Source organism: Aquarana catesbeiana, linkage group LG03 (genome assembly GCF_042186555.1).
Source record: "Aquarana catesbeiana isolate 2022-GZ linkage group LG03, ASM4218655v1, whole genome shotgun sequence".
NCBI lineage: Eukaryota > Metazoa > Chordata > Amphibia > Anura > Ranidae > Aquarana > Aquarana catesbeiana.
The window spans coordinates 555,606,824-555,633,055 of NC_133326.1; the positions used below are offsets into that span (position 1 = coordinate 555,606,824).

The following is a 26,232-nucleotide window of genomic DNA, read 5'->3' on the forward strand; positions in this document are numbered from 1 at the left end:
GCCACTTGCTTCGCATTCTTTGGTCCGAAACTTTATGCAGGGGGTGATGCGTCTTAATCCTCCGGTTAAAGCGCCCCTAAACCCCTGGGACTTGAATTTGGTCCTTGCTGTGCCTTTTGAACCAATAAGTCAGATTCCTTTGGTCTTGTTGACAAGGAAATTAATTTTTCTGGTGGCCATCTCTTCTGCTAGAAGAGTATCAGAATTAGCAGCTCTTTCCTGTAAGGAGCCTTATTTGATTATACACAAGGATAGAGTGGTACTACGCCCTCATCCTAGTTTTTTACCGAAGGTGGTTTCTGATTTTCATTTAAACCAAGACATTGTTCTACCTTCCTTTTTTCCAGACCCCTGTTCTCCGGAAGAGAGATCTCTACATTCGTTGGATGTAGTAAGAGCAGTTAAGGCCTATCTAGGGGCAACTACTCAGATCCGCAAGACGGATGTTTTGTTTGTGCTGCCAGAGGGTCCCAATAGAGGACAGGCAGCGTCAAAAGCTACCATTTCTTAATGGATTCGACAGTTGATCATTCAAGCTTACGGTTTGAAACAGAAGATTCCTCCGTTTCAGATCAGGGCACATTCCACAAGGGCTATTGGTGCTTCTTGGGCAGTGCATCACCGGGCCTCTATGGCTCAAATCTGCAAGGCCGCAACCTGGTCTTCAGTTCATACATTCACCAGATTCTATCGGTTGGATGTGAGAAGGCATGAGGATGAGAAGGCATGTCCCGTGATGTCCTTCGAAAGAAAAGGATTTTACAGGTAAGCTGTTTTAAAAATCCTATTTTTAACGTTTCAGATGCTAAACGCGGGTACCGAGTTTAGCCACGTTTGCGTTTATAAGTGTTTTTAAAGGAACCCTATTTTTTGGACCAGAAAACACAAAAATATGATGGTAAACTGCAGCAGAGAATGACATTTTGCGACCCGACTTTGGGGCCCCATATCTCGGGGCCACATGGTGCTAGGAACCCCAAATTTGGTGTGCTAACACAGTGGAACTAGCACTTTGGGGTTCTTAGCTCCAAGTGACCCCGAGATACGGGTCCCCAAATTCGGGTCGCAAAATGTCACACTTTTCTGTAGCAGAGAATGACATTTTGCGACCCGACTTTGGGGCACCGTATCTCGGGGCCACTTGGTGCTAGGAACACCAGAGTTGTAGTGCTAGTTCCACTGTGGTAGCACACCAAATTTGGGGTTCCTAGCACCAAGTGGCCCTGAGATATGGGGAAAATGTCATGCTCTGCTTTGCAGACGCAAACGCGGTAAAACGCGGCATGCAAACGCGGCAAAACGAGCGTTAAACACCAGTTTCAGCTTTTAAAAGCATGTGTTCACCAGAGTTTGCACCGGCGTCTCGTGTGCATGAAGCCTAAGAACCACCCAATCCTGGAGAAGAGGTGAAAATGAAGGATGCCGGATCATGTAACCAGCCTAAGGGCTTTGTAAACGATAATTCTTAAAACAAAATCTGAATACTGCAACCGGTGGCCTTAAAGTGGTTGTAAACCCTTACAATCCACTTTTTGCTACAGGTAAGCCTATAATAAGGCTTACCTGTAGCTACCCCGGATATCTCCTAAATCTGCATGGTTTAGGAGTTATCCCCTGTATCTGCATGTGCCGACGTCATCGGCACATGCGCACTGAAGCAATGGCACGTACGTGCCATTTGCCTCTGAGCGTGCCGTTACCGGTGGGAGTGCCGTCATCGCGGCTCCGGCCAATCACAGCACTGTAGCCGCGATACCCAGAAGTAACTCCGGGGAGAAATGTCGCACTGCAGCGGGGGCTTCGATCTCAGGTGAGTATTACATAATGAGCCAGTATGCTATGCATACTAGCTCATTATGCCTTTGTCTTGCAGGTCGTCGTCTTCTTCCTTTATTTTTTTTTTTTTTATTTTTTTTTTTAAGTTGGTGGGCCTGGAGATGGGTTTTGAAAGCGAACACCCAGCCAGCTATAAATAAATACATTTTATGTATTTATTTTATTTTTTTCAATGTGGCTGGTGTAGGTACCTGAATTTGATGTTTTGGCAGCCTCTTGCAATTCCTGTACAGAAGCCCTCGTACTGGAAAAAGGAGGCCTCCCACATTTTGGTTTCAGAATGACTCCTCTCCCTTGCAGTGTCCTATGGCGCCATCCTTGCATGTGTGGTCTCAGCCGAGTCTAAAGCGGACACTGTACCAGCTCAAGTACACAGCCCTGAAGCTCCCCTGCCCCCCCCCCCCCCCTTCTCCTTCGCTGTCCCTATTTTTTTTTTTTTTTTTAAATGGTATGTGCAGCTAGAAATGTAAGCATTCCTACTTACATATTTGGAGAATTACGCACTGTGAAATGGCAACAGGTTGCTAAGAAGGCATAAAAAAAAAAAAAAAAAAAATCTCCGAATTTATTACTACTTTAAGTGTTGTCATCTGCCTGGCTGTTCAGTGTAGCTGTACTGTTTAAATCTCAGGAGTGAATAAACAAATACAAATAATGTGACAGGAAAAATATCTGCCTTTTTATGTATTTCATTAGTTTATCTAGTTGTTTGCCTGGAGTGCCACGTTAACAATCTGACATTTGTAAGAATTAACTGCTTTTTTTTTTTCTTCTTTCGTGTGGCGTAGCAATGTAAGTTATGCGTTTTTCACTTTGTGTCTCAGACCAGCCACTCGCCGTAAGCATGACATAGAGCCAGGCCCCATTATAGACGATGCTCAGAAGAAGTTTGGAAACGCCAAGGCAATCTCCTCTGACATGTACTTTGGGAAGCAAGACAATGCCGATGTGAGTAAGCGGTGTTATCGCCCCAGGGTGGAATTTTATATAAATTAAAAGGAACAGGTTTTGAAGGGAATTAGTCATAACTGTGCAGTTGAAGGGAATGCATTATGAAAATGGCCATCTTAAAGCAGAGTTCCACCCAAAAGTGGAACTTCCGCTTATCTGATTTCTCCCCCCCCAGTTCCACATTTGGCACCTTTCGGGGGGGAGGGGGGAAGCCGATACCTGTGGGGACAGGATACCTGTCAAAGACTTCTAGGAGACCTCGCTGTGGTGAAGTGCATCACAGCTTGGTACCCCTCCTCCTCCCTCCCCCCTTCCCTTTCTCCCGGGACAGTGAGAGAGCGAACCGCGCTTCACACATGCGCAGTAGGAACCCGGTTGTGAAACCGAAAGGCTACACTGCTGAGTTCCCTTTACCAGCAATGGCAGCGGCAGCACCCAACAGCTGATGGAAACAGCTGCAGTGCTGACATTGCTGGACTCCAGGACAGGTAAGTGTCCTATTATTAAAAGTCAGCAGCTGCCATATGTATAACGGCTTTTAATTTCTGCAGGGATGGGCCAACCTCCGCTTTAAGTGAGAATACCACAAAAACAGCCAGCATATACAGAGATATTAGCAGTTAAAATATGTTGTATGCTAATCTTGTTTTTTTGGGGGAAAGTTAAAGTGATTGTAAAGGCTTTTTTTGTTTTTCTAAAATAACAATAACATTAGACTTGCCTCCTGTTCCGGAGACCCCCGCCAGTGATCTCCACTCCTTCTCTTCTCCGAGTGCCCCAATAGCTAGCTGTGTGCTGAGGCGGCAGACATGCGGGTGCGTTCCCGAGCCAGACTAATGTGCGTCCATAGACACACACACACCATGTGGCTCAGGTCCACCCCCCCTTTCCCTCTTTTACATGGTTTGACTAACATATAATGTATTGAGTTAAAAAAAAAAACCCCTCCCACCTTCTGAGCCTCCTTTTTATATTTTACTGAGACTGCCCATGTTGATGGGCAGTTGAGGAGCACTTTAATTGGATGTCGGCCCATTTGCTTTATTGGTCTAAATTGGGCATTTTTTTTATCTTGGGCACTTTTTATGCCCGGTTCTATTCTCTTTAAAATATATGCCCAAGCATTAAAGCTCCCTCTTGATCTCCAGATCAGTGTTTCTCAACCTTCTTTCTTTCTCCTTTCTCCTTTCTCCTTTCTCCTTTCTTCTTTTTTTTTCTCAAGGCACCCTTTAAAACTCTGCACCCTATTCCAAAATGTAAAGAACTAAATGAATAGTTTTACATAACGCAGCATCATCCACACACATAGAACACTCAACATTAGAGGTAATTTATGCTTACAAAGCAATAAACCTTTGCACACTTGTACCAACTAGTATTCCAGCATTTTTCTTCTGCTTTAGTTTCTCTCCATCGCTCGGCTAACATGATCCCAGTGCTGAAGGAGAGCAAAAGGGAAGGGAAGGGTCAAATGAGCATGATGTGCAGGCACCTGATATCGTCCTGATCAGCCAGTGACCTCATTGGTTGTTAGGATGCCAGCAGCTGGCCTGTACGGTGCCCAAAGCTATAATTCTGCATGTTGAAAACCTTCTTGGCTTTGTGTAACAAGGCAGGCTTGATCCACCCATTGGCATGTACATGCTTTTTGGTTAGTTTGGAGCAATTTTTAGGCACTTTGCCATTGCACCCCTGAGGAACCCTGATTGAAAATGGCTGCTGTAGATCACGTCTCAGCATGTGGTCTCAATACCAGCATTTTACACTCCTTTCATTATCAGACTATTTTTCACTGACCATTACTCATCATGCGACACTGTACCCAAATTAATTTATACAATTTTTTTTGAGATGGAGCTTTCTTTTGGTGATATTTAATAACCACCGTTTTTTTTATTTCTTATATAAAGCAGAAAAGACCAAAAATTTAAGTTTCCACTCCTTACTGTTCGTAAAAAACATATGAAATAAAAACAAAGCCTAGGCAGTCTGTAAAACCCCTAAAATGAAAAAAAAACAAACACCCTAATGTGATCTTGTTTTTTGCCGCAATTGTTTGAAAGTGAAGAAATATGCTGATCTTGGGGTGGTTAAGGTGCACTTAGCTTTTTTAAAGTCACCCCCCCCCCCAATAACCTTAAATTAAGCCTTCCACTTCAGCCTCTTCTATCTTTAGACTGCCTTCACCAATCCTCTTTCCTCTATTGTGAAAGAAAGCATGTGAGTGTTTACATTTGTGATTGCTGTAACTGGCCATCACAGCGATCACAAGCCACTCTGACTGGATCTGTGCCTTTAGCCTAAGATCTCCCCTGTTTAATGACGGCGGGATCACAGGCATTGTGCATGTGTCAGGCATGCACACCAACAGTAAGCATATGGAAATGTTAAAACGTAGATAGGGGGGTGGCTAACCTTCAGGTAGTGCGAAACTGCTTTCATTTCCTGTGACTTCACTGCCAGGCTTATAAAATTCTTGCATTGACGGCTGCTAGGAGGTCAGCCTCCAGAACCACATCTCTCAAGAGCCCTTTCCCTACACACACTGTGTGGTCAGGCTACTGGAAGCCACGTCAGCAGTATTGTTTTCCTGGAATATAAATGAATGTATACATGTGCAGAGGGTTAAAGAGGGGTGGGGGATAGGCAATATTCCAGCAGGCAGGGCTGACAACACTGCTTGGGATGTCAGCACAAATTAGGAATTAGGAGAACATGAATATCTGACTGAACAACAGGTTTTTTTTTAATTTAAAAAAATTTGATATAGCATGGTAATGGTTGGTGTACACCTGCTGAACTATGCAGCTATACCAAAGACCACAGATTGCTAGTCCTTCCATTGCTTAAACACTTAAAATAAAGCTTTCTATACACTGTTCAAATATTGTCCAGATCCTGACCAGCATCCCTCGATTCAAAAAAGGAACCAGGCAGAAAATTTTCAGCCGAACAACACCAGTATCCAGTCAAATACAGCTGCTGTTTGGGTACTTTGACGGCTAGCACTTCCGCTGTCAAAATCCTATCCTTTCATCCATTTTGAGTAACGTGGATGGAGGAATATAATTAATTAATTTTTTTCCTGCAGCAAAACAAAAAAAAAGTATATAAACAGGACCTATAAAAGAAGGAAAAATAATATTCTATTCCCCATTCCTTTTGGTTGGCGGAAGCTGAGGAATGGCGAATATACTATCTAATTTTTTTTTCTCTTGCAGGTTTCACTGTTGCCTTGTCAATTCAGGGCATAGTGACAGTGTTGTTGTAAAGGGCTCCCTGGAATCCCTGATGACTTTCCCTGCTGGCGCTTTCCTGTCAGCACTTCTGCCGCCTTCTGTCAATGCTGCCACTAAAACCCCTTTTGTTGGCTGCTGTCAAATGCTCAGGAGAGTAGTGGTTGCATTGCTCTCTTGATCATATTGAAAGTGATTGGGCTTAGCAATTGACTGCTAGGGCTGAGCACTGTTTCAGGAGAGGAATTGGCAAGCTGGCTTCAAAAAAGATTGGCGGGGGAGTGCTGGCAAGGTGGGTATCAGTGGCTTGGGGAGGGGAAAAGTTCTTCAAGGACATTCTCACTTTTCCCTGAATGAGCTTGGTGACCTCTTCTTCTTTTTAGGCACACCAAATCATCATCCTAAACAAAGGTTGCACCGCTAAAATACAGTATAATTTTTTTTTTTTTTTTTTTTTACTGTGAAAAGATTTATCCATATACCCAGATACAATAAAGTAATCATGTCATGTTAAAAACACTAAAGACCTTATCTATGTTGTAAATCTTACAGAAATGTTATAAAGCTCACCAGCCAAAGTTCGCACTTAAGCCTTGGTCTGATATCATCCAGATCATATTCGCGCTATAATCCTATAGCACTTCACAAAGTGAAACCATTCTTATACAAATTCCTCATTGGTTGAAGATATGCCATAATATAACCAGTCAAACTGAGCGCCTATATACTGTATATTGCCATATAGGCATGAATAGACAAAGCTAATTACAGCTATTTACCTTTTATGCAGGTGTGTGCGAGAACTAGACCAGGAAAATCACAAAATGACCACTTTCATGCTAAGCAGGGTTCACATACTACATGCAGGAAAGTAAAAAGTAGTAAATAGTAAACACAAGAAATGCCTATATCACTTGTATATGTTCAGTGAGTAGTTTAGAGCCTGAAATTACATTGTACAAGTGGTATCCATAACTCTGGTTTGTTTCCCTTATTATATTGGAAACCGTGCCCCTTAAAGTATGTCTTTTGACTCGTGCTTCTCTTTCAGTATGAGACGAGAGCCCGGCTGGAGAGACTTTCTGGAAACGCCTCAATCAGCTCCGCTGACTTGTTTGATGAGCAGAAAAAACAGCCTGGTGGTAAGCGGGAGTTAATTTGTCTCTGTCATAAATGGTCACTCTGCTCAAAAAAACAGCTTGCTTTGAAAAGGATAACTGTAATTGGAGGACTAACATACAGTTCAAAATCAAAACAGGACTGGTCGCAGTAATGATGCATTTTTATTCCAGAAATATCCTTCTACAACCCAGTGAACAAAAATCATAGAGATAACCATTTGATGTCCCCCGTCCTTTCTCAAGTTAAGAGCTTTTAAATTGAGAAAGGGCGGGGATGCTCAAAACTGTAGTTCCTATAGTTTTTGTTCATTGTGTTGTATAAGGATTATTCTGGATCAAGCCCTTATTGACCTCTTTTAGTTGCAGGTACTGTGGGGTAGTTAATCCTTGCACAGAAGAACCGCTGGGCTCCTTCTCCCATCAGCTCAGTTCTAACTCGCAGCAGTGATTTGGCAGCCTTCCGATTTCTTAACATAGATCAGGAAGTGGGGAAGCTGAATTGCTGAGTCTCTGTTGGGAGGGGGAATTGAACTGCTGAGAGAAACTTTAGTAACTTCTGTGATGTTAATTACTCCACTGTGCCTGCAACTGCAGGGACATCAGTGAGAGCTTGATTTAACTACTTGGCACCTATAGCCAAAAGACCGCTACAGCACGGGCTTAAAATGCTGGGAGGGCAAATATAGTCCTCCTCCCGTTCTCGCACTGCGCGCTCTGTGATCGGTGTGTCCTTGGGACTCATTGATCAGGGTAAAGGGCCAATCACAGCAGGCCCTTTACCACATGATCAGCTGTCAGCCAATGACAGCTAATTGTGGGAGTAAACAGAAGCCCGTTATTGGCTTTTCTTTTCTCCCCCTTACGGTGTCAACATGAAGTAAAGATGAAAGCCGTTAACTGGCTTCTGTTGGAAGGACATCGGTCCTCTTAGTGCCTAACAGTGCTGCCAATAAGTGGTGCGCATCAGTGCCACCTCATCAGTGCCCATCGGTGAAGGAGAAAAATTACCTGTTTTGCAAAATTTTATTACACAATATATAAAACGTTTTTGTTTTTCTAAATTTTCGGTCTGCTTTTGCTTGTTTAGCAAAAGATAAAAAACTCAGTGGTGATTAAATACCACCAAAAAGCTCTATTTGTGTGAAAAAAATGATAAAAATTGTATTATGTGTACAGTGTTGCATGACCGCGCAGTGGTCATTCAATGTGTGACAGCGCTGAAAATTGGCCTGGGCATAAAGGGCGTATAAGTGCCCAGTAAGCAAGTGGTTAAAATCTATTTTACTGACTTAACATTATGTACAGTAAATACGTGAATGTTTATAGCCTGGGCACAGATTCACGTTAAGTGCATTGCCCAAATTAGGCATTTTCTACAGAACCCCTCTTGGGGTCAAAGAATGCCAGCAAGGTTTTGCCCAAAGATCCATTGATCAGGGATGTTTGCTACTGTACTAGATTACACAATTCTTGATTAGGGTAACATTCATTTTATGCCTATGACCAGCTTCAAGTGAACCAGTCAACCATTTTAGTCCTGCCTAAGAGTAGACACCTCACAATATCTGCCATTACCTTTGATGGCCAGAAGGACCCATCTCTGTGTGCCCTATTAACCCTGGTTTGAGGGGCCTGACTTCTGCCTAAGTCCCACAAAGTGCTTTCTCCCTGTCCAATGAGAGACGTTTTCACTGTAGGTAATGACAGCAGTTGGTAGAGAAAGATCAGACCTTTATAACCAAGTGAGACTATGTTCATTGCAGAGGAGGGCTTTTTTGTTTTTTTCTTGCATTGCTCTTAGGCAGAATTTTGAAAGTTTCAAATGACTTTTGTTAAGAAATCGTTGTATCCAGTTTGACAGGTTTATACTTTAGGCTCCTTTCACGTTCTGTTATGATCAGTAGGGGATCTGTCCGCTGATTCTCTGCTGATCAGAGCAGTGCAGGCAGATGACAGGTCCAAACCGAAATAAAAGAAAAACAAGGGCGCACCAGCCTTGTGTATTAACTTTTTTTTTTTTTTAAATTTATTAAAATGATAAAAAGAAACAACTCACAAGCAATGGGTGGAAGGAGCACTACATAAAGTGTACCGACAGCCAGCATGCGACTTTAAGATGAGCGATGCCTTCCAAAGATCGTAGAGAGGTGCATACACATCACAATCAGCTAACGCGTTTAGAAGGGAACGTCCCTTCTTCGTCAGAGCTATGCAGTCAAATGTCCATGTCTGCTCATTTTATGCAGAGCAGACATGGACAGAGCCCGCTCTGCTCTATGGACCAGCAGGTGTAACTGGACTCCATTTACACTCGGCTGCCCTCCGATCCAATCCGCCTAGATGGAGGGGGGTGGATATCCTTCAGCAGGTTTTTCTTTTGTTTGTTTTTTGGACTATATTGGATTGGAGGTAGGTGGGTGTAAATGGACACAAGTCCATTTACACCTGCTGGTCCATAGGGGTGAAGGGAGAGTCTGATCAGTTCCGCCTGAAAAATGGATAGGCGCACCTGGTCGGACCCTTCATGTGAAAGAGGCTTTAGTCTCAAGCATTTGTTTGCTGCTCAGCTCTTCGCTGTATAAGTCAATATGAGTATCAAAAACGCTCACAAGTATCCAGAAGAATATTGTGCTTGACTTGCTCTTAAGTCTTACTGTGAACAGCTCCTTTTGTGTCCTGTGACAGAATAAATTCTTCAAGTCTCTAATGCAGGGTATACACTTTTTGACACTTGTCTTTGTACTTCTCATCTGGTTGCCGCCACACACTTGACACCATCTGAACCAAATAAGTTTATCTTGGTCTCATCAGATCAGACGACAGGACATGGTTCCAGTAATCCATGTCCTTAGTTTGCTTGTCTTCAGTAAACTGTTTGCGGGCTTTCTTGTGCATTATCTTTAGAAGAGGCTTCCTTCTGGGATGACAGCCATTCAGACCAATTTGATGCAGTGTGCGGGGTATGGTCTGAGCACTGACAGGCTGACCCCCCCCACCACCGCCACCACCACCCCTTCAACCTCTGCAGCAATGCAGGCAGCACTCATACGTCTATTTCCCAAAGACAACCTCTGGATATGACGCTAAGCATGTGCACTTAACTTCTTTGGTCGACCATGGCAAGGCCTGTTCTGAGTGGAACCTGTCCTGTTAAACTGCAGTATGGTCTTGGCCACCGTGCTGCAGCTCAGTTTCAGGATCTTGGCAATCTTCTTATAGCCTAGGCCATCTTTATGTAGAACAACAATTCTTTTTTTCAGATCCTCAGAGTTCTTTGCCATGAGGTGCCATGTTGCACTTCCAGTGACCAGTATGAGAGAGTGGGAGTGATAACACCAAATTTAACACACCTGCTCTCCAGTCACACCTGAGACCTTGTAACACTGATTCACATGGCACCGTGGAGGTAATATGGCTAATTGGGCCCAATTTGGACATTTTCACTTAGGGGTGTAATCGCTTTTGTTGTCAGCGGTTTAGACATTAATGGCTGTGTTGAGTTATTTTGAGGGGACAGCAAATTTACACTGTTATATAAGCTGTACACTCACTACTTTACATTATAGCAAACTGTAATTTCTTCAGTGTTGTCACATGAAAAGATATAGTAAAATTTTTACAAAAACATGAGGAGTGTATTCACTTTTGTGAGATGGTGTATGCTGATCAAATGCTGGTTTTCCAGCAGGACTGTTCAACAGAAGCTGGTCTTTAGATTGACTTTTATTGAACAGAGAGGTGTACACATGTACCGAACCGGCTGACCTTTGGTGCGTGTATTGCGCAGCTTAGGGCAATGTCCCCTTATCATTTTGAGTGTTTTAGTTATTAGTTTTGGTCAATGCAGTGTTACTCAAATTGGTTCAGTTCAACCTTGTATATGCAGTTGTTTGTAAACTATAAAAAAAAAAATGTTTTGTCCCCCTCCAGCGAATTACAGCCTGTCCAATGTTCTACCTTCTGCTCCGGATATGGCAAATTTCAAACAAGGAGTGAAATCGGTAGCGGGAAGGCTTTCCGTACTGGCCAACGGGGTTATGACCACCATTCAGGTTCGAGTGTTTAAAAAAACAAAATGTTATACTAAATGGTTACTATGTAGTATGTGGCCCCTTAGTATATTGTCTGGGGAAAATAAATGATAAACTAAAACCAGGTTAAAAGAGAACATCCAGTACATTTCTGTAAAGCATACACATTTTCCTGTGTTTTATCTCTTTTTAACCACTTGCTGCTCATAGTCTACATTGGTGGTTCATGGGCTCTCCCATTTCTTTCGGTAGTCCTGGATTATGGTAAACTCTGCCGAGATGCTGAGTGGGAGTGTATGTTCCCTGATCTTCTAAGTGACTAATGAACCTGGAAGCATTGACCATTTCATCATTACAGACTGAATTGTCACTCCTAATCATATGAACTGATGACTCCATAAAGTTGATTGTTTCAAAATGTTTATTATAATCTTTTTTTACAATTCCACCCCCCCCCCCCCCCCCCTCGGTCCCAGGTTTGTTACTATAAACAGCAATTGTATCACATGTTGGGGTATTGCCGTGAATGTTTGAGTGTGAAAACAATAATTCAAGGGCCATCATTCAGTATTCTCTCTATTTTTATAACCTGTAAAGGATTTTAAAGTGTTGCCTATGGACAATTTTGGTACCATAGTTTTTCTCTGTTTTACGTGCATGTGCAATTTTAAGACTTCACGTGATTCATATCAACACAACCCTAGCTTTTGTTTCACTAAAAAATGCGTATTATATTGTGCTTGTGAACACTAATAAACTAAAACTTATTTTAGTTTTTTTTGTCCAAAAAAAATTCTTTGAACTGTTGCGCTGTTATAGTGAAACATAAAAAAATTGCAACGGCCACCATTTTATTCTTATTGGTCTCTGTTTTCAGAAAAAATGTAATTGAGGGTTTTGGATAATTGTTTTGGATAATTGTTTTGGATAATTGTTAGAAAGCATGAACAAAGGACCACGTCCCTAAAACAAAACTCCAGTCTCCAGCATTCTATCATGTACATGGTGGAGACTGAGTTTACGAGAGAGTGCTTCCCTTACTGCTCTGTCCAATACTCCCCTAAGTTGGTCGCAGGGTGTACCTGGACAAAGAGTCCAGACGCTGTAGATGATCTGTGATCTGAATACTACTGGATGTGCTGGATCATAAAGTAGGCACAGGAACTGCAGGTACCAGACACCGTCTTAGTCAAGATGAGAAGGAGTTGGCAGTAGAGATACTAATTCTGTAGGCAGGAATCAGGTGGGGGTCAAGGCCAAGGTTGATTTTAGGACAGCAAAGGTACCAAGAGAGCAGGCAGAAGGCGAAATCAGGACACAAGCTAAGGTCAGCAGCAGTAGATCTGGATGCAGGAGAGTTAGGAAGCATGTTGGGTTAACTACAGGATAGCAGAACACAGGTTACTTCATAGGAGCCAACGACAACCCAGTAACTCTCCTCAATTGTACTGTTCTTTAAAAAGGGTGATTGGCATCAGGGCTGGACATGCACACACTTACAAGCACCTGCAACCTACACATGGGACCATAAGATGCAATATGTGCATATGCGTATCTTCAGGCCATGTGCCCAATCTTCCTGACACTATGGGGTTGATTTACTAAAACTGGAAAATGCAAAATCTGGTGTAGCTCTGCAGAGAAACTAATCCGCTTCCAGTTTTTTTTTTTTTTTTTTGTCAAAGCCTAATTGAACAAGATAGAAGCTGATTGTCTCTCATGCACAGCTGCACCAGATTTTTCACTGTACGATTTTAGTAAATCAACATCTATGTTTTATACTCACATCCTCCATGTGTTTCTAGTCTAGCTTACACTGCACAGCATAACACGTTTGTCTATGCACCACTTGCATACTCTTTACCACTCCTGTATAAGTGAAGAATACGGCAGACTGTATAATTTTCACAGAGAAACAACATTGCGTTCACACATAGGGGTGAGATTGGGCATTCTCCAAACTCCTCTATATCCAAACTATCACGCTGCGCTTTTTCTTTTAACTCAATCAGCTGCAAGCCATGTCATTCCTCTCCCCGCAACACACATAAACAAAGGGAAAGGGGTGGGATGCTAATGACACTCTTATATGGACACATGCCCATATGTTGGGAGGGGAATGACCTGACCTGCAGCTGATTGGCTAAAAAAAAAAAAATACAATTTGATAGTTTGGATAGAGAAGAGTTCTGTGGATATTCAAGCTCATCTCTAATAGAGAGTGTGACGGGAGGGCCCGTGGAACCCAGAATCCCTTGGAAAGTATGGGATACCCTTGTTTCAGCTCCCCATGCACCTCTTATGTCAAAAGCCCCATACACACGATAGGACTTTGTACAAAAATTCAAGGGAAAGTTTGTACAAAGGGCGTTGGCCAGAAGTTTGTCTTGCATACAGACAACAGGACTTTTCCAGCCAACTTTCACCAAATCACGTGGTTTTTCAGCTCTTTACCACCACCCTTTGGTCAACTTCTGTATTGTTGTCTGATATTGTGTCAATCTCGCCACTTTTATTGGCGAGATTGACACATTGCAATCCGGGTTCACACTGGTGCGGGGATCCGACTTGGATCCCCACCAAGCCCAGGCACTGTGTTTGGTATGAATCTTGAGGGGTAACTCCACGCCAAATTTTAAATAAACCGGCATGGGTTCCCATGGGTTCCTCCAGGGGCATACCAGACCCCCTTAGATCTGGTATGGATTTTAAGGGGAACCCCTACGCCGAAAAAACGGCGTGGGGCTCCCCCCAATATCCATACCAGACCCTTATCGAGCACGCAGCCCGGCCGGTCAGGAAGGGGGGTGAGGACGAGCGAGTGCCCCCCCCCCCCCTCCTGAGCCGTACCAGACCGCATGCCCTCAACATGGGGAGTGGGTGCTTTGGGAGAGGGGGCGCCCTGCGCCCCCCCAACCCCAAAGCGCCTTGTCCCCATGTTGATGAGGACAAGGGGCTCTTCCCGACAACCCTGGCCGTTGGTTGTCGGGGTCTGCGGGCGAGGGGCTTATCAGAATCCGGGAGCCCCCTTTAATAAGGTGGCCCCCCCGCCTTATGTGAATGAGTATAGGATACATCGTACCGCTACCCATTCACCTAGGGAAAAAAGTGTCAAGAAAAAAACACAGTACACAGGTTTTTTAAAGTAATTTTATTAGGCAGCTTCTGGGGTCTTCTTCCGACTCCGGGGGTCTCTCCAGCCTCTTCTCCCTCTCTCCGGTGTTGTCTCCACGCTCTCTGGTTCTTCTCCGGTGCCTTTTTCCTTCTGCCGGGCTCCTCCACTATCTTCTGCTCTTTTGCCGCTCTTTTGCTAGCGGAGGAGCCCGGACATCTGGATCATCTTCTTCCCTCTTCTCTTCCAGAGATGTTGACACGACGCTCTCTCCGGCTGTAATGCTGTCTGTGCGCTCTGCTATGACTTATATAGGCGGTGACCCCACCCCCTATGACATCACAGTCCCGGGGCACTGTCCCAGCATGCCCCGGGACTGATGTCATAGGGGGCGGGGTCACCGCCTATATAAGTCATAGCAGAGCGCACAGACAGCATTACAGCCGGAGAGAGCGTTGTGTCAACATCTCTGGAAGAGAAGAGGGAAGAAGACGATCCAGATGTCCGGGCTCCTCCGCTAGCAAAAGAGCAGAAGATAGCGGAGGAGCCCGACAGAAGGAAGAAGGCACCGGAGAAGAACCAGAGTGCGGAGACAACACCGGAGAGAGGGAGAAGAGGCCGGAGAGACCCCCGAAGTCGGAAGAAGACCCCCGGAGCTGCCTAATAAATTACTTTAAAAACCTGTGTACTGTTTTTTTTTTTTTTTTTTTTGTTTTTTTCTTGACACTTTTTTCCCTAGGTGAATGGGTAGGGGTATGATGTACCCTATACTCATTCACATAGGGTGGGGGGCCGGGATCTGGGGGCCACCTTATTAAAGGGGGCTCCCGGATTCCGATAAGCCCCTCGCCCGCAGACCCCGACAACCAACGGCCAGGGCTGTCGGGAAGAGGCCCTTGTCCTCATCAACTTGGGGTGGGGGGGCTGCAGGGCGCCCCCTCCCCCAAAGCACCCACCCCCCATGTTGAGGGCATGTGGCCTGGTACGGCTCAGGAGGGGGGGGCTGCTCGCTCGTCCCCACCCCCTTTCCTGACCGGCTGGGCTGCGTGCTCTGATAAGGGTCTGGTATGGATTTTGGGGGGGACCCCCACGCCGTTTTTTTTGGTGTAGGGGGGTTCCCCTTAAAATCCATACCAGACCTAAGGGCCTGGTATGCCCCCAGAGGGGAATTCCCTCTCGCGCTCGCCGCGATAGGAAAATGTGTACCCTGTCGCTGAGAACAAGCGCGATGGGTAGTTTGTACAAAAGTCCGATGCCTTTGTGTACACACGATCGGACTTTGCTTCATCGGAATTTTGTTGCCAGAAAGTTTGTCCGTTCGCACAGCCAACAAAAGTCCGATGGAAACAGAAAAAGTTTGTTCGATGGTGCATACACATGGTCGGATGTTGCTCCAAAACAGCTAATTTGCATGTTTGTTGTCAAAAAGTCCGATCGTGTGTATGGGCCTTAAGTCACCCTGTGCTATCCTGGACAGCACAGGATAGCACTTAAAATGGGACAGTAATATTTTTCCACAATATCTCCCAGGATATATGTAAGGACTATTCTTGGTTTGTTTGATTCTGAACTCAACATGTTAATTGAAAGAGCTGATCACATTGGCCTCTGTACAATGTAGGAGATGGGCTGACTCCTAGTGGAGCTCCTGCTATTGTGAGAATTTCCTGTGTTTAAACTTATAAAAATGTATCATCGTTTGATACTCTTGTGACATGAATTAGAATTCCTTAACGGGTGCTTTTCACCTGCAGTTGATCCTTTTTCTGGCCCTTTTATTTAGCCTGCTTTAAGTGGTTTTTGCACTCCAATAAACTTGTATGGGTATGCAAAACCCACCTGAAGCAAACAAAACCCATATATACAGTCAATGGGTCTTGTCAGTAGCTGAAGGGTATTTCACACTTCCTGTCTGCAGATACCCAAAAGATATTCAGAGGCATGTGGTTAGGGAATAAAAACTGCAGAGCAACATGGTTTTCAGCCAAGCATCAGAGAGAAGCGAATGGGTCAAACTGGTGAGGGCAGAGTTTTGCTTTAAAGAGGAACTACAGTCTGCTCACATAATTTTGTAATAAAACATCTTTGCCCTTCTGAAGCTTCCCTCCAACCACTTTGCATATTATTTTATATATACTGTGATTCTGACTCTTGTCAAATATGCTCTAGAAATCTCCCTCCACTGAGTCTGGCTGCAACCATTTTAACTGTGGGCAGCTGAAGCTGCTGCCTGTTCACTTCCTGGATTTACACAGACACACCTACAGCTTTCATTGACCCTCTTATGACTCATCCCCTCCCTTCCTGGCAAACGCTCACCAGAGTGAGAGAGCTGTGCATGATGTCATAAGCCTAGGCTTTTTACCAGACAAGAAACTGGAAGTGGGCTGTATAAGGTATTTACTGGCAGAAAAAAAAAATGTTTTACTATCCAAAGTTAAAACAACAAGGACAGAAGATTTAATAGATGGAAGGATGAAAAAAATTACTGAAGGTTTGCTTTAACTGGTTGATAGCCAATTTGCCACACAGTCTGCATTTTTAATGCAACCAGTGCCCTTAGTTTGGGGGTTGACGTTGCTGGTTACTGCACATCCTGGAGGTACAATTTCCCTTATGAAAGGTGTGTGTGTGTGTGTGTGTGTGTGTGTGTGTGTGTGTGTGTGTGTGTGTGTGTGTGTGTGTGTGCGTGCGTGTGCGTGTGTGTATGGTGCCCCTGAGTACATTGTAAATCTTCCTTATTTGAGTTGGCCTACAAGAAGTTTTTAACAAGCAGAGGTATCCAGATGGGAAATGGTTCCATAGCTGAACATAGCAGTTTAGAAAACGGAGGTGTAAGTTTCAGGGTGGCATTTACAAACCTGTTAATTATTCACTTTTATGTTGGGAAACTCCTCCTTTTGATACCTGAGAGTTGTATCCTAGCACGGTCCACTGCACTCTTACGTAGGCTGGGAACCAATGTGAATTATACATAGGTGTGGCTAGTCTATAAAAGCTGTTTATATATAGTAGCTGGTGTTCTTCAGCTAATGCAACAGGGAAAGGTCCCCATTGCTTCAGTATGCATACATATGCTCAGCTGTTATAAATTATCAGGTCTCCCCATTATCAAACTGGTGATTGTTGGAAGATGTAGAAAATATTGGCATGTAATTGAAATAGCAGCTAAAAATGCTTAACGGATTTAGTAGGAGGGCATTTTAACTTTTACCCTCAAGTCCCACTTAGACATATCCTTTTCAAACGTGTCCTATAGCCAATTGTTTTAAATCTTATTTTATTAACTTTTTATAAACGAGAAAAAAAACATTCTGAAATATCCTAAAGCAAATGGATCATATAAATATCAATAAATCCATATACTGTCCAGAAACAAAGGAAATTGTGAGTATAAACAATTTGTCAAATACTTGATATTCACTTACCATGAAAATTTCCATTTAAACTGGTTGTAAACCTCAGACATGAAATATGAACAAAGCTTATCCCTCTATAGTGTGTATACACGTTACTGCTAAGTCAGAGCTAGAGCTCTCCAGTCAGTGCGGAGCATTAGCTTTGTTGATAGACATCTGACCCAGTGAGGTAGACCTCTGTTGAGGAACCACTGCTTTCACGCAGAGAGCAAGGGTCCTTTACAGCATGATGGCTGGAAACAGTCTTTTCCACTCAGGCTGTAACTGCTTTTTAAAGAAGATAAGCTGTAAGACTTTCCACACTTTTTTTTTTTTTTTTTGTTTAACTAAAAGTTCAGATGGGATTTAAGGATTTGCTATTAAACGTTGTTTATTTGCTTCTTTTTTCAGGACCGATATGGATCTTAACAGCTTACGTTGGGCATGAAGACAGGACATCTGCATCATGTGCCAGGAAATGGGGGCTTTTCAATTCCCGCCAGGTTTAAGGGAAAAATACACTGTTTTACTGTGCCTTTATATCACATGCGCGCAACGTGGGGATCCTGGAGTTTGTTCCCTTCATCTTATGGATTTTTGGGTTTATTTTCACCAGCATCAAGCAAAAAATGCATCCTCTTTTAAGGTCTCTACTCTACTACAGGGTTTTAAGCTTGGTGTACAGAGGACCGTGAAGTGAAGGCAAATTATAGTCTGGACTGCTAAAGCTTAATCTTTATTATTGTATATTATAGGCCACTAAGGATATCCAGGCTATAAAAATGTACACCAAACAATAGAACACTTTCCTCTTTTAAAGTCTGCATTGCAGAATATCCTTTTTGCGCTAATAATTTAATGTTGCTATTTATCTTGTAATTGTAATCAATAGTTTATTATCTGTGTGCAGCCTTTGTTTTTCAGAGAAACTACAAGTCCAAGCATTCTGGGTCCTATAGTTCAAGACTACTCGAGGAGCCTACAGTAAAGAATAGATACTAGTGGGTGATTATTTAGACCAAAGACCAAAGTAATACTCAGTTATTAGTGCTGATAGGTAGAACTACATTGTCAATGTTTTCTGATTAAAAATGGACCAGTTACAAGCATCTTGCTGCATGACAATCATTTTCTTCAATGTAATAGTCTGTTCAGAGAGATAACGACTGTGTAACAGTCTGTCTTTAACAAAGTGCGTCTGTCGTTATTAAAATGGACGTTCCATGACAAATGGAAGGTCAGCTTTTTTGCCGGTATTTGTAAGCGCTTGTGAGGAGAAAAAAAAAATATATTATTATAAATTGCTCACCCATACTGAGGACATTGACACGCAAACTGCTGTATTGGCATATTCTGCGTATCAGTTAGCTCTTTCCTCTGTCCATAGACTTAACCAGCATTTAACCCTTGCATTGGGGTGAGCTTCCACTGCAAGGGTAATTTTTTTATTTTTTTTATTTTTATGCTGCCTGGATTGGGGCATTAAAGTGGAACTTAACCCTCCTGTCCCCATGGACAGTGCCATGTGTGTTACATTGGTGGCAAGATGTTTAAAAAAAAAAAAGGAAAAAAATCGTAGACCATTTTCTTTTTTTTTTTTTTTTTAACTTGAGCTTTGTTTTTAGGAGACCGGTAAATTGTTAGGTTTTGTTCCACTTAAGATTCGGTAAATTTATTTTGAGAATCTTTTCCAATTAATCTTACCTGAGGAAGATTCTGTCAGTAGCAGCACTTCTGTAGCAGGATAACACTAAGCCACTTCCTGGCAATGAGGAGCATTGTTGTCAGCCTGCCGTGTGAACTTTTTCAGTTTGCCACTGGGCTAACTATCTAATAAACATGATGTACAGCCCAACAGCCAACGGAAGGAGCTTGCACCACTGCTGCAAACTGTGAGGCAGCACCTTGGCTCAGCCAGAGAATTGGGAACCTTCCCATTCCTCACCAGCACTTTTCTGCTGCAAGGCAATAGGTTAACTTTAATTGTAGAATTCTCACTTGTGACAGCCATTTCTTCTTAATCAGAGAATAACACTTGGGGTTTTGCAGCAAGCCAACTCATTTTCCATAAGCGAATACAACCGAGGTCATTGACAGAGAGTGGGCAGCAGTGGTGCTTTGACATTTACTACCTTTTACAGATTCACAGTTTTAAACGAAACGGTTTAAATATTATCAGAATATTAACACTTGGTTCCTGTGCTGGAGTTGAAAACTCAGTTTACAGCACCCATATTGATTTGTAGTCATTGCATGTGGGTGTGGCCGCCATTGGATCAGATTATACAATCTACTGACCTATTGGGGGGGGAGGGTCCTTAAAATGAATATGAAGCCTAAATATTTTGTACCTTAATGCATTCCTTGCGTTAAGGTAAAAAATGTTTAGGCATCAGTATCCCCCATACCCTGGATTTTGATTGACAGCAGTAGGAGCCAATGCAGTTGCATATAAAATTTATTGGGTGCCTTAATGCAGTGCATAATTGTGAAGGGTACCAAGTTCTAAAAACCTATGAAAGCCTATATCTTTAATACTCCATTACAAAGAAAGGAAGACTTTATTACCTTGTACAGGCCCAATTGCAGTAGGATGTACCCCCTAGCTTGGAAAGCTAAATGCTGCAGCAAGTCCACAATGGCTGACCGTCCTCAAGCCAATATATAAATACTGTTGTGTAAAGAGTCAGAAGGAAAAGAAATAAAAAAAAAAAAAAGGCTATGAATATCTGATATATAATATTATTTTTTTTTTTTTTTTTTTTTTTTCGTACAGACTAGGAGGTACAGTTCCTGTGAAGACATAATTTTAGCAACTGTATTTGGAACCGTATATACTACATATTTGGACATTCTGGCAAAAAGCTCCTAGGGGACTCAAATTTTTTCACTAGTTGTGGTGGTTTATGCCCACTTTAAAGCAGAAGAATAAAACTACATTTTAAGAGTTGGAGGCGGTTGAGACCTTTGTCAGGTGTTATACCCGTCTGTTCTGGTTAGGAAAATTTTCCCTTTATTTCCTGTCCTAGGTGGCACCAGTCACCAGTGAAGAAAATCTCCTCATTGGGGACACAGCTAGAAAAACCTGATAAATTAATTCCTACTCTAACAAAAAGTAGGAGACATTTTCCCTTGGTTCCTGAGCCAGTTACTATCAGTCACCTGCCCAATTGGTAAGGGAATATCATCTAAATACAGTTGCAAAAATGAAGTCTTCACAGGAATTGTACCTCCTGTTCTGTCCGAAAGAACCTAAATGGTTTGTAGCTTGTAACTGAAAAATGCTCAACATGCAAAATCCATGGTTTTCAGTTGTTCCTTTTCTTTTGAGCTACAAGCTTCTAGTGATTTTGGCCCCAATAGGCTTCAATTGGAGCACCTAAAAATGCATGAAATACTCATATCACACGTGTCCCCCCCCCAGTAACTTTGCACTGGCTAAAATAAAAAAAAAAAAGCTTTAGACTCCTGCAAGACGCCTGTAAAATGCTTATGAAAAAAGCCTGGAAAACGGCCAAAAATGCTCAGCTCAAGCGTGAATGCAACCTGAGGCCCTGTTCACATATTGCTTAGCAGGAACACTGGTTCCTGCTAGTGACTTTAAAAGCATGATTCACACGTGTGTGTTGCAGCAAAGAAGCTCAGGGACCAAATTTTGGCCCTGAGCCAAGTGTGATTTTACACGCGCATTTTGCCGTGCAACAGACACAGCAAAATCACACTGCGGCCCCAGTTTGGAATTGCAGGCAAAATGGCGTTGACTCTGCCTGTGACTTCTAATTGCCCATTTATGAACAAGGCCGTAGATGTGTCTTTATGTAACAAATGTACAATTTTGAAGGGGGGTTCTTTTATTATTTTTTCAGCAACCTTCATATTTACAAACTATTCCCCAAGCCACAAGGTGCAAATTTATTGAGTTAAATGGAAGCCATCATCACTAGATCCTGATTCAAATTTTTGTGTTGTGATAAGTCATTCTGATGTATTGTTAAATGTTGTTGGAGGGTTTGTGTGCAAACAAAAATAGTTTCCTGTTTAAAACTAAGGAAAAAAAAGTATTTAAAAAATGTCTGCTCCCATTTTTGAAGTCCTACTACATTATGCTAGTTTCAGACTATAAAATTAGGGAGTTTAGTATATTGATTGGAATTTAATAGAGTGATAGTGGCTAAGAGTTGTCATGTTTAGGAAAAAAAGGTTTTATATTGAACAGATAAAATGCTGTGTTTTAGACAGCATGATCTACATTGTCAGACACTATGCAATTTTAGAAGAGTTTTGACCTGTAAAGCATTTGCTATTTTTGTTTCCTCTCTGTATATTTTTGTCTCGTTTGTTTAATCTTACGATAGATGGATAACTTTTGTTAATAATTTGTATTCCAAAATAAACTTTACATTGCAACAGAAAAAAAGGTATTTATCTTGTGTTTTTGGCAGGATCTCCAGATAAAAAGCTTTAAAGCAATTTTCCGAACAAAAAATTGCTTTTAAAAACTGCATACAGTGAGGCACAATGCCAAACACACTGAGCATTAGATTTAGTGTATACTTCTGTATAAGTACAACTATATACACCAATTTTAAAATAATCCAGCACATAAATATTCCTGTTTAATTCAAATATCTTAATTGTACAGGACACAGGCTGGACATTCATAGATTCTGGGTCCTAAGCTGCCACCTTCAAGCATTTGGATGCTGGCAAAGCTTTTGAACATGCCCCCTTTGGACACAACCATATAACCCTACCCCACTCTGAGACCTCAGTTTTTTAGCAAGGAATGCAGACCAACACAGTAATAGACATGAGGGTGTACTTGAATATATGGAATTTACAGGCAAGTCAAAATTCCTTTTATCCTAATCTTTCAGGACACAGGATTGATATTTGTAGAACCTGGGACGTCCCCAAACAATGAAACAAAAAAGTGAGAAACAACAAGGCAAACAAACCATGCCAACCAGCCCAACAAAACAGAAAAGGTTATAGGCTGCTACCTTTAGGTGATTGGATTCTGACAAAGCTTTTGGACCTGGCCTCTTTGGGTGTACCACACAGACAAATGACTGGTTCAAGCAACAGGCAGAAATGTGGTCAATAAACAGGCCATGGTTAGTACAGGCAGAGGCAACATTGGTGTGGTGGTAATAAGGAATACTGTTGCTGGCTGCACTGGTCTGGTGACAGTGGGATTGTGTAGTAGCAATAAGGAACACTGTTGCTGGCCTACACAGGTCTGGGGACATTGGGAACCAGTGTGACAGCAAGTAGGAACACTGGTCTGGAGACACTGCAACTGGTGTGGCAGTGATGAGGAACACTGTTGCTGCCATACACTGGTGATACTGAGACTGGTGTGAGGATGATCAGGAAAGCTGTTACTTGCTGAACTGGTCTGTTGAGCTTGGAAATCAGTACAGTGGTCTGGCAACACTGGCTGGTGTGGTGGTGGTCAGAGAACTCTAGCTGGCTGCACTATTAGGGCTTGCTAACACATGAGGTTAGGTGTGGTAAAACCTTGTGATTTGAGCCACATTTTTATCACCCCTTAACCACTACCTCCTTTATAGAGAAAAGGGACATTGAGGCCGAGAACCGGCCCCGGGATTTTTAACGGTGCTGGGATAAATAAGGTAGAAAAGGTAGGATAAAAAGATCTTTTATTTAACAATCTTTAAAAAGAGCAGACAAAAAGAAAAACACTAAGAATATGTTTACAAAGCAAATAAGATAATTGATTGATACAGAGGTTAATACCACTTTCTCAACATGTTTCGCTTTCTTAAGCTTCTTCAGGAGACATAGTGTGGCATTAGATCAACTATAAGGTAGAAAAAACAGCAATAAGAATTTTATGTCTGCTGATATATTGCAATCATAAATATGTATCCGTTAAGTCAAAAACAAGAATAAGAAACAATTTCTAAAAGTTTTTTGAAAATCTTACATATATAGACCAGTAAAGGAAAATGTATCGTAGAAAAAATATATATAAGTATGTATAAACAATATAATGAAAAAAAAAAAAATTATTATATATGTGTACACATTTATTCAGCATAACATCACGTCATAAGTTGTTCATTAATCTTTCCAGTGAAAGAGGGAAGATGTATATTAAAAAATGTGTGTAGCTTTGTGCAAAAGGAATATTCATGCCCCCCCCAGTCCGCACCTCACTGAAAAGCATGCAGAGAGGGATAAGAAAGATTGCAAAAGTAGATGAAATTCTCTGGAAGGAGAAAAATCAAATATGAGGTTGTCATAAAGTCTAATGCATACTTCAAAAATATAAAACTAAGTTGAAATTGGCATTGTGAGAAGATGATATCTAGGATAACAAATTTAAATTAAGTACCTTCAATATGGTAAGTAGAATCAATTCATTAAACACCAAAAATCACATCCAAAAGATGATGGGAAGCCTGATTGCTGAAAAAATGGATAAGTGGTTCTTGGATGCAGCAGGATTACAGCCGAGAAATGGGCAGCATACAGGGTTCGAGCACCCACAGAGAAATAGTGGGCAATCAAACCTGAAAAATCGTCTGCAGCCTACCACAAAGAGCCTATAGATATAAAAAAGAAAGTGGACTAGGTTCAAATGCATGATTCAAAACAGTTTGAATAAGGCTAACATAGGGAGATCAAAGAACAAGAGAGAAAAACTTACTTGTAAATGATTAAAGCCAATTGTGCTTTACTTCACAGCTGTGACAGGAATTTATTTCCTCTGTGTGCCCGCTGAGCGCTAACTATTTAAGTGAATGGGGTTGCTTGTGTGGAGTCCAAGGGGTTAAAGCAAGAGGTTGAGGTGAAAATGCCTTCTCACTGCCTGTCAAATGCTCTCTGAGGAGCCAAGTCCTAATGGTGACACTATGACTGGTGTGTCGGTGATTAGGGACAATATGATCGGTGCGGCGGTGACATGGGACACTGCAACCACTGGTCTGGTGACATTGCGCTGCTGTGGCAGTGATCAGAGACAATGGCTAGCAGCATTGACCTACAATGACATCAGCAGCCAGTCATTGTGCATGTTCACCACCACAGTATTTTTATGTACTGCCAGCAGAGCAGTGCAGTAAACCATTTTTTTTACACTGATTGCTTATACAGCCATTATGGCTGTATAAGAAATCAATTTACATACTGTATGAAATGGATATATTTTCTTAGAAAAAGAAAATATTAACAGCGCTTATTAAGATAGATGCTATTGCAACTAACCTTTTAAGTGTCGGTGATGATGTGCAATAACTTAAAGGTAAAGTGTACTCCAATACTAGAATTCTAGGGGTGGTACAAATCGAAATAAAATCATGCTAAAAAAATAAACTAAATCCAAAGTGTTAAGTAATCCATAATCATAATCAATAGGTATTTAAACTTCAAGAAAACTTATAAAAACATTTGAGATATTTCAAAAGTTCAAAATACTCAGTGGAGCCGGACACTGTATTAGAGGGTGATCCTCCTTAAAAAAAAAAAAAAGTCCTGTGCATACAGCTGAAAACAGTGGTATTGAGCACAGTTTTTAAAAAGTAATTCATATGGAACAAGATGCTTTTCCACAAGATGGTAAACCTTCACCAGAACACCGCATGGCAAACCCCTCATGTGTTTATGCTTACCAGAGGCAAGAATCAAAAGAGCCTGTAGTCACTTTAACTGCACTGCTCAGCTCCTTAGCCATCACGGATCTTAATACTCCTGGTTCACGATGTGTAAGTATCATTGGGAAAGCATGTGAGGAGATAAGAGGAAGCTCTTCATAGTGTTAATCTGTTTTATTTCATGTAACAAAATCCCCCCTTGATACAAGTTGTGCTTACAATGTTAAAATTCAAAAAACAGTTTGTCATGACAAGAGCGTCAGCTCACCGCTGGCTGGAGTTTCCAAACGTCCCGCCCACCTCGATGAGTCCCGGGGTGACGTTGCCTGACTGAAGCTGTGAGTTGCGTGGTAATGCTCTGACGTGTTTAGTCATTCCGTCTTCAGAGTCCCAATATAATAAATTGGGATCAACTTTTCTTTTCTTAAAATCTTATTCTTCCACCACACCACAGTGAAATCCACCAAATATACTAAATAAACTCACCAGCGGTAAATGCTAGTAATATTATAAACTAGCTAATAGTGCATTCCACTCTGGGAGTAATGGTCTGCAGCATTAGCAACGTCCTCTATAAGATGCTCACAGCCACCAATTCATATATCCAGGGAGAAGAGAGAGAATCTTGCATAGTGTGACCATTGTTTATTTTTTTTGTTCTTTCAAAAAAAAATCCAGAACACTTACATTTATAAGTTTTGTCCTTCAAGGGCGGTAGAGGGTCACCACACATGTCAGGTCTGTGTTCAGGGCTAAGAATCGTGGTCAGAGTCTGGACTGTTTTTTAAAAGAATAAAAATGTTTTAAAGATGTCACACTATGTGAGTTTATCTTTCTTCTCCCTGGATATGAATTGGTGGCTATGAGCATCTCATAGAGGAGCTTGCTGATGCTGTAAGACTTGTCTAATCGTAAAGCTGAGTTG

General features: G+C 42.1%; 1 protein-coding gene across 3 annotated transcripts in view; it reads left to right on the forward strand.

Annotated features, from left to right (window-relative positions):
- ARFGAP3 (ARF GTPase activating protein 3) overlaps positions 1-22,102 on the forward strand; it is a 94,410-nt gene extending 72,308 nt beyond the window's left edge. For all 3 annotated transcript variants that reach the window (XM_073621697.1, XM_073621698.1, XM_073621696.1), the window contains 4 exons: positions 2,661-2,784; positions 7,075-7,165; positions 11,075-11,196; positions 18,097-22,102. In XM_073621697.1, coding sequence (XP_073477798.1) covers positions 2,661-2,784; positions 7,075-7,165; positions 11,075-11,196; positions 18,097-18,114 — 355 coding nt within the window. In that variant the 3' untranslated portion in view covers positions 18,115-22,102. The remainder of the gene's footprint in view (positions 1-2,660; positions 2,785-7,074; positions 7,166-11,074; positions 11,197-18,096) is intronic.
- Positions 22,103-26,232: the final 4,130 nt, after the last annotated feature.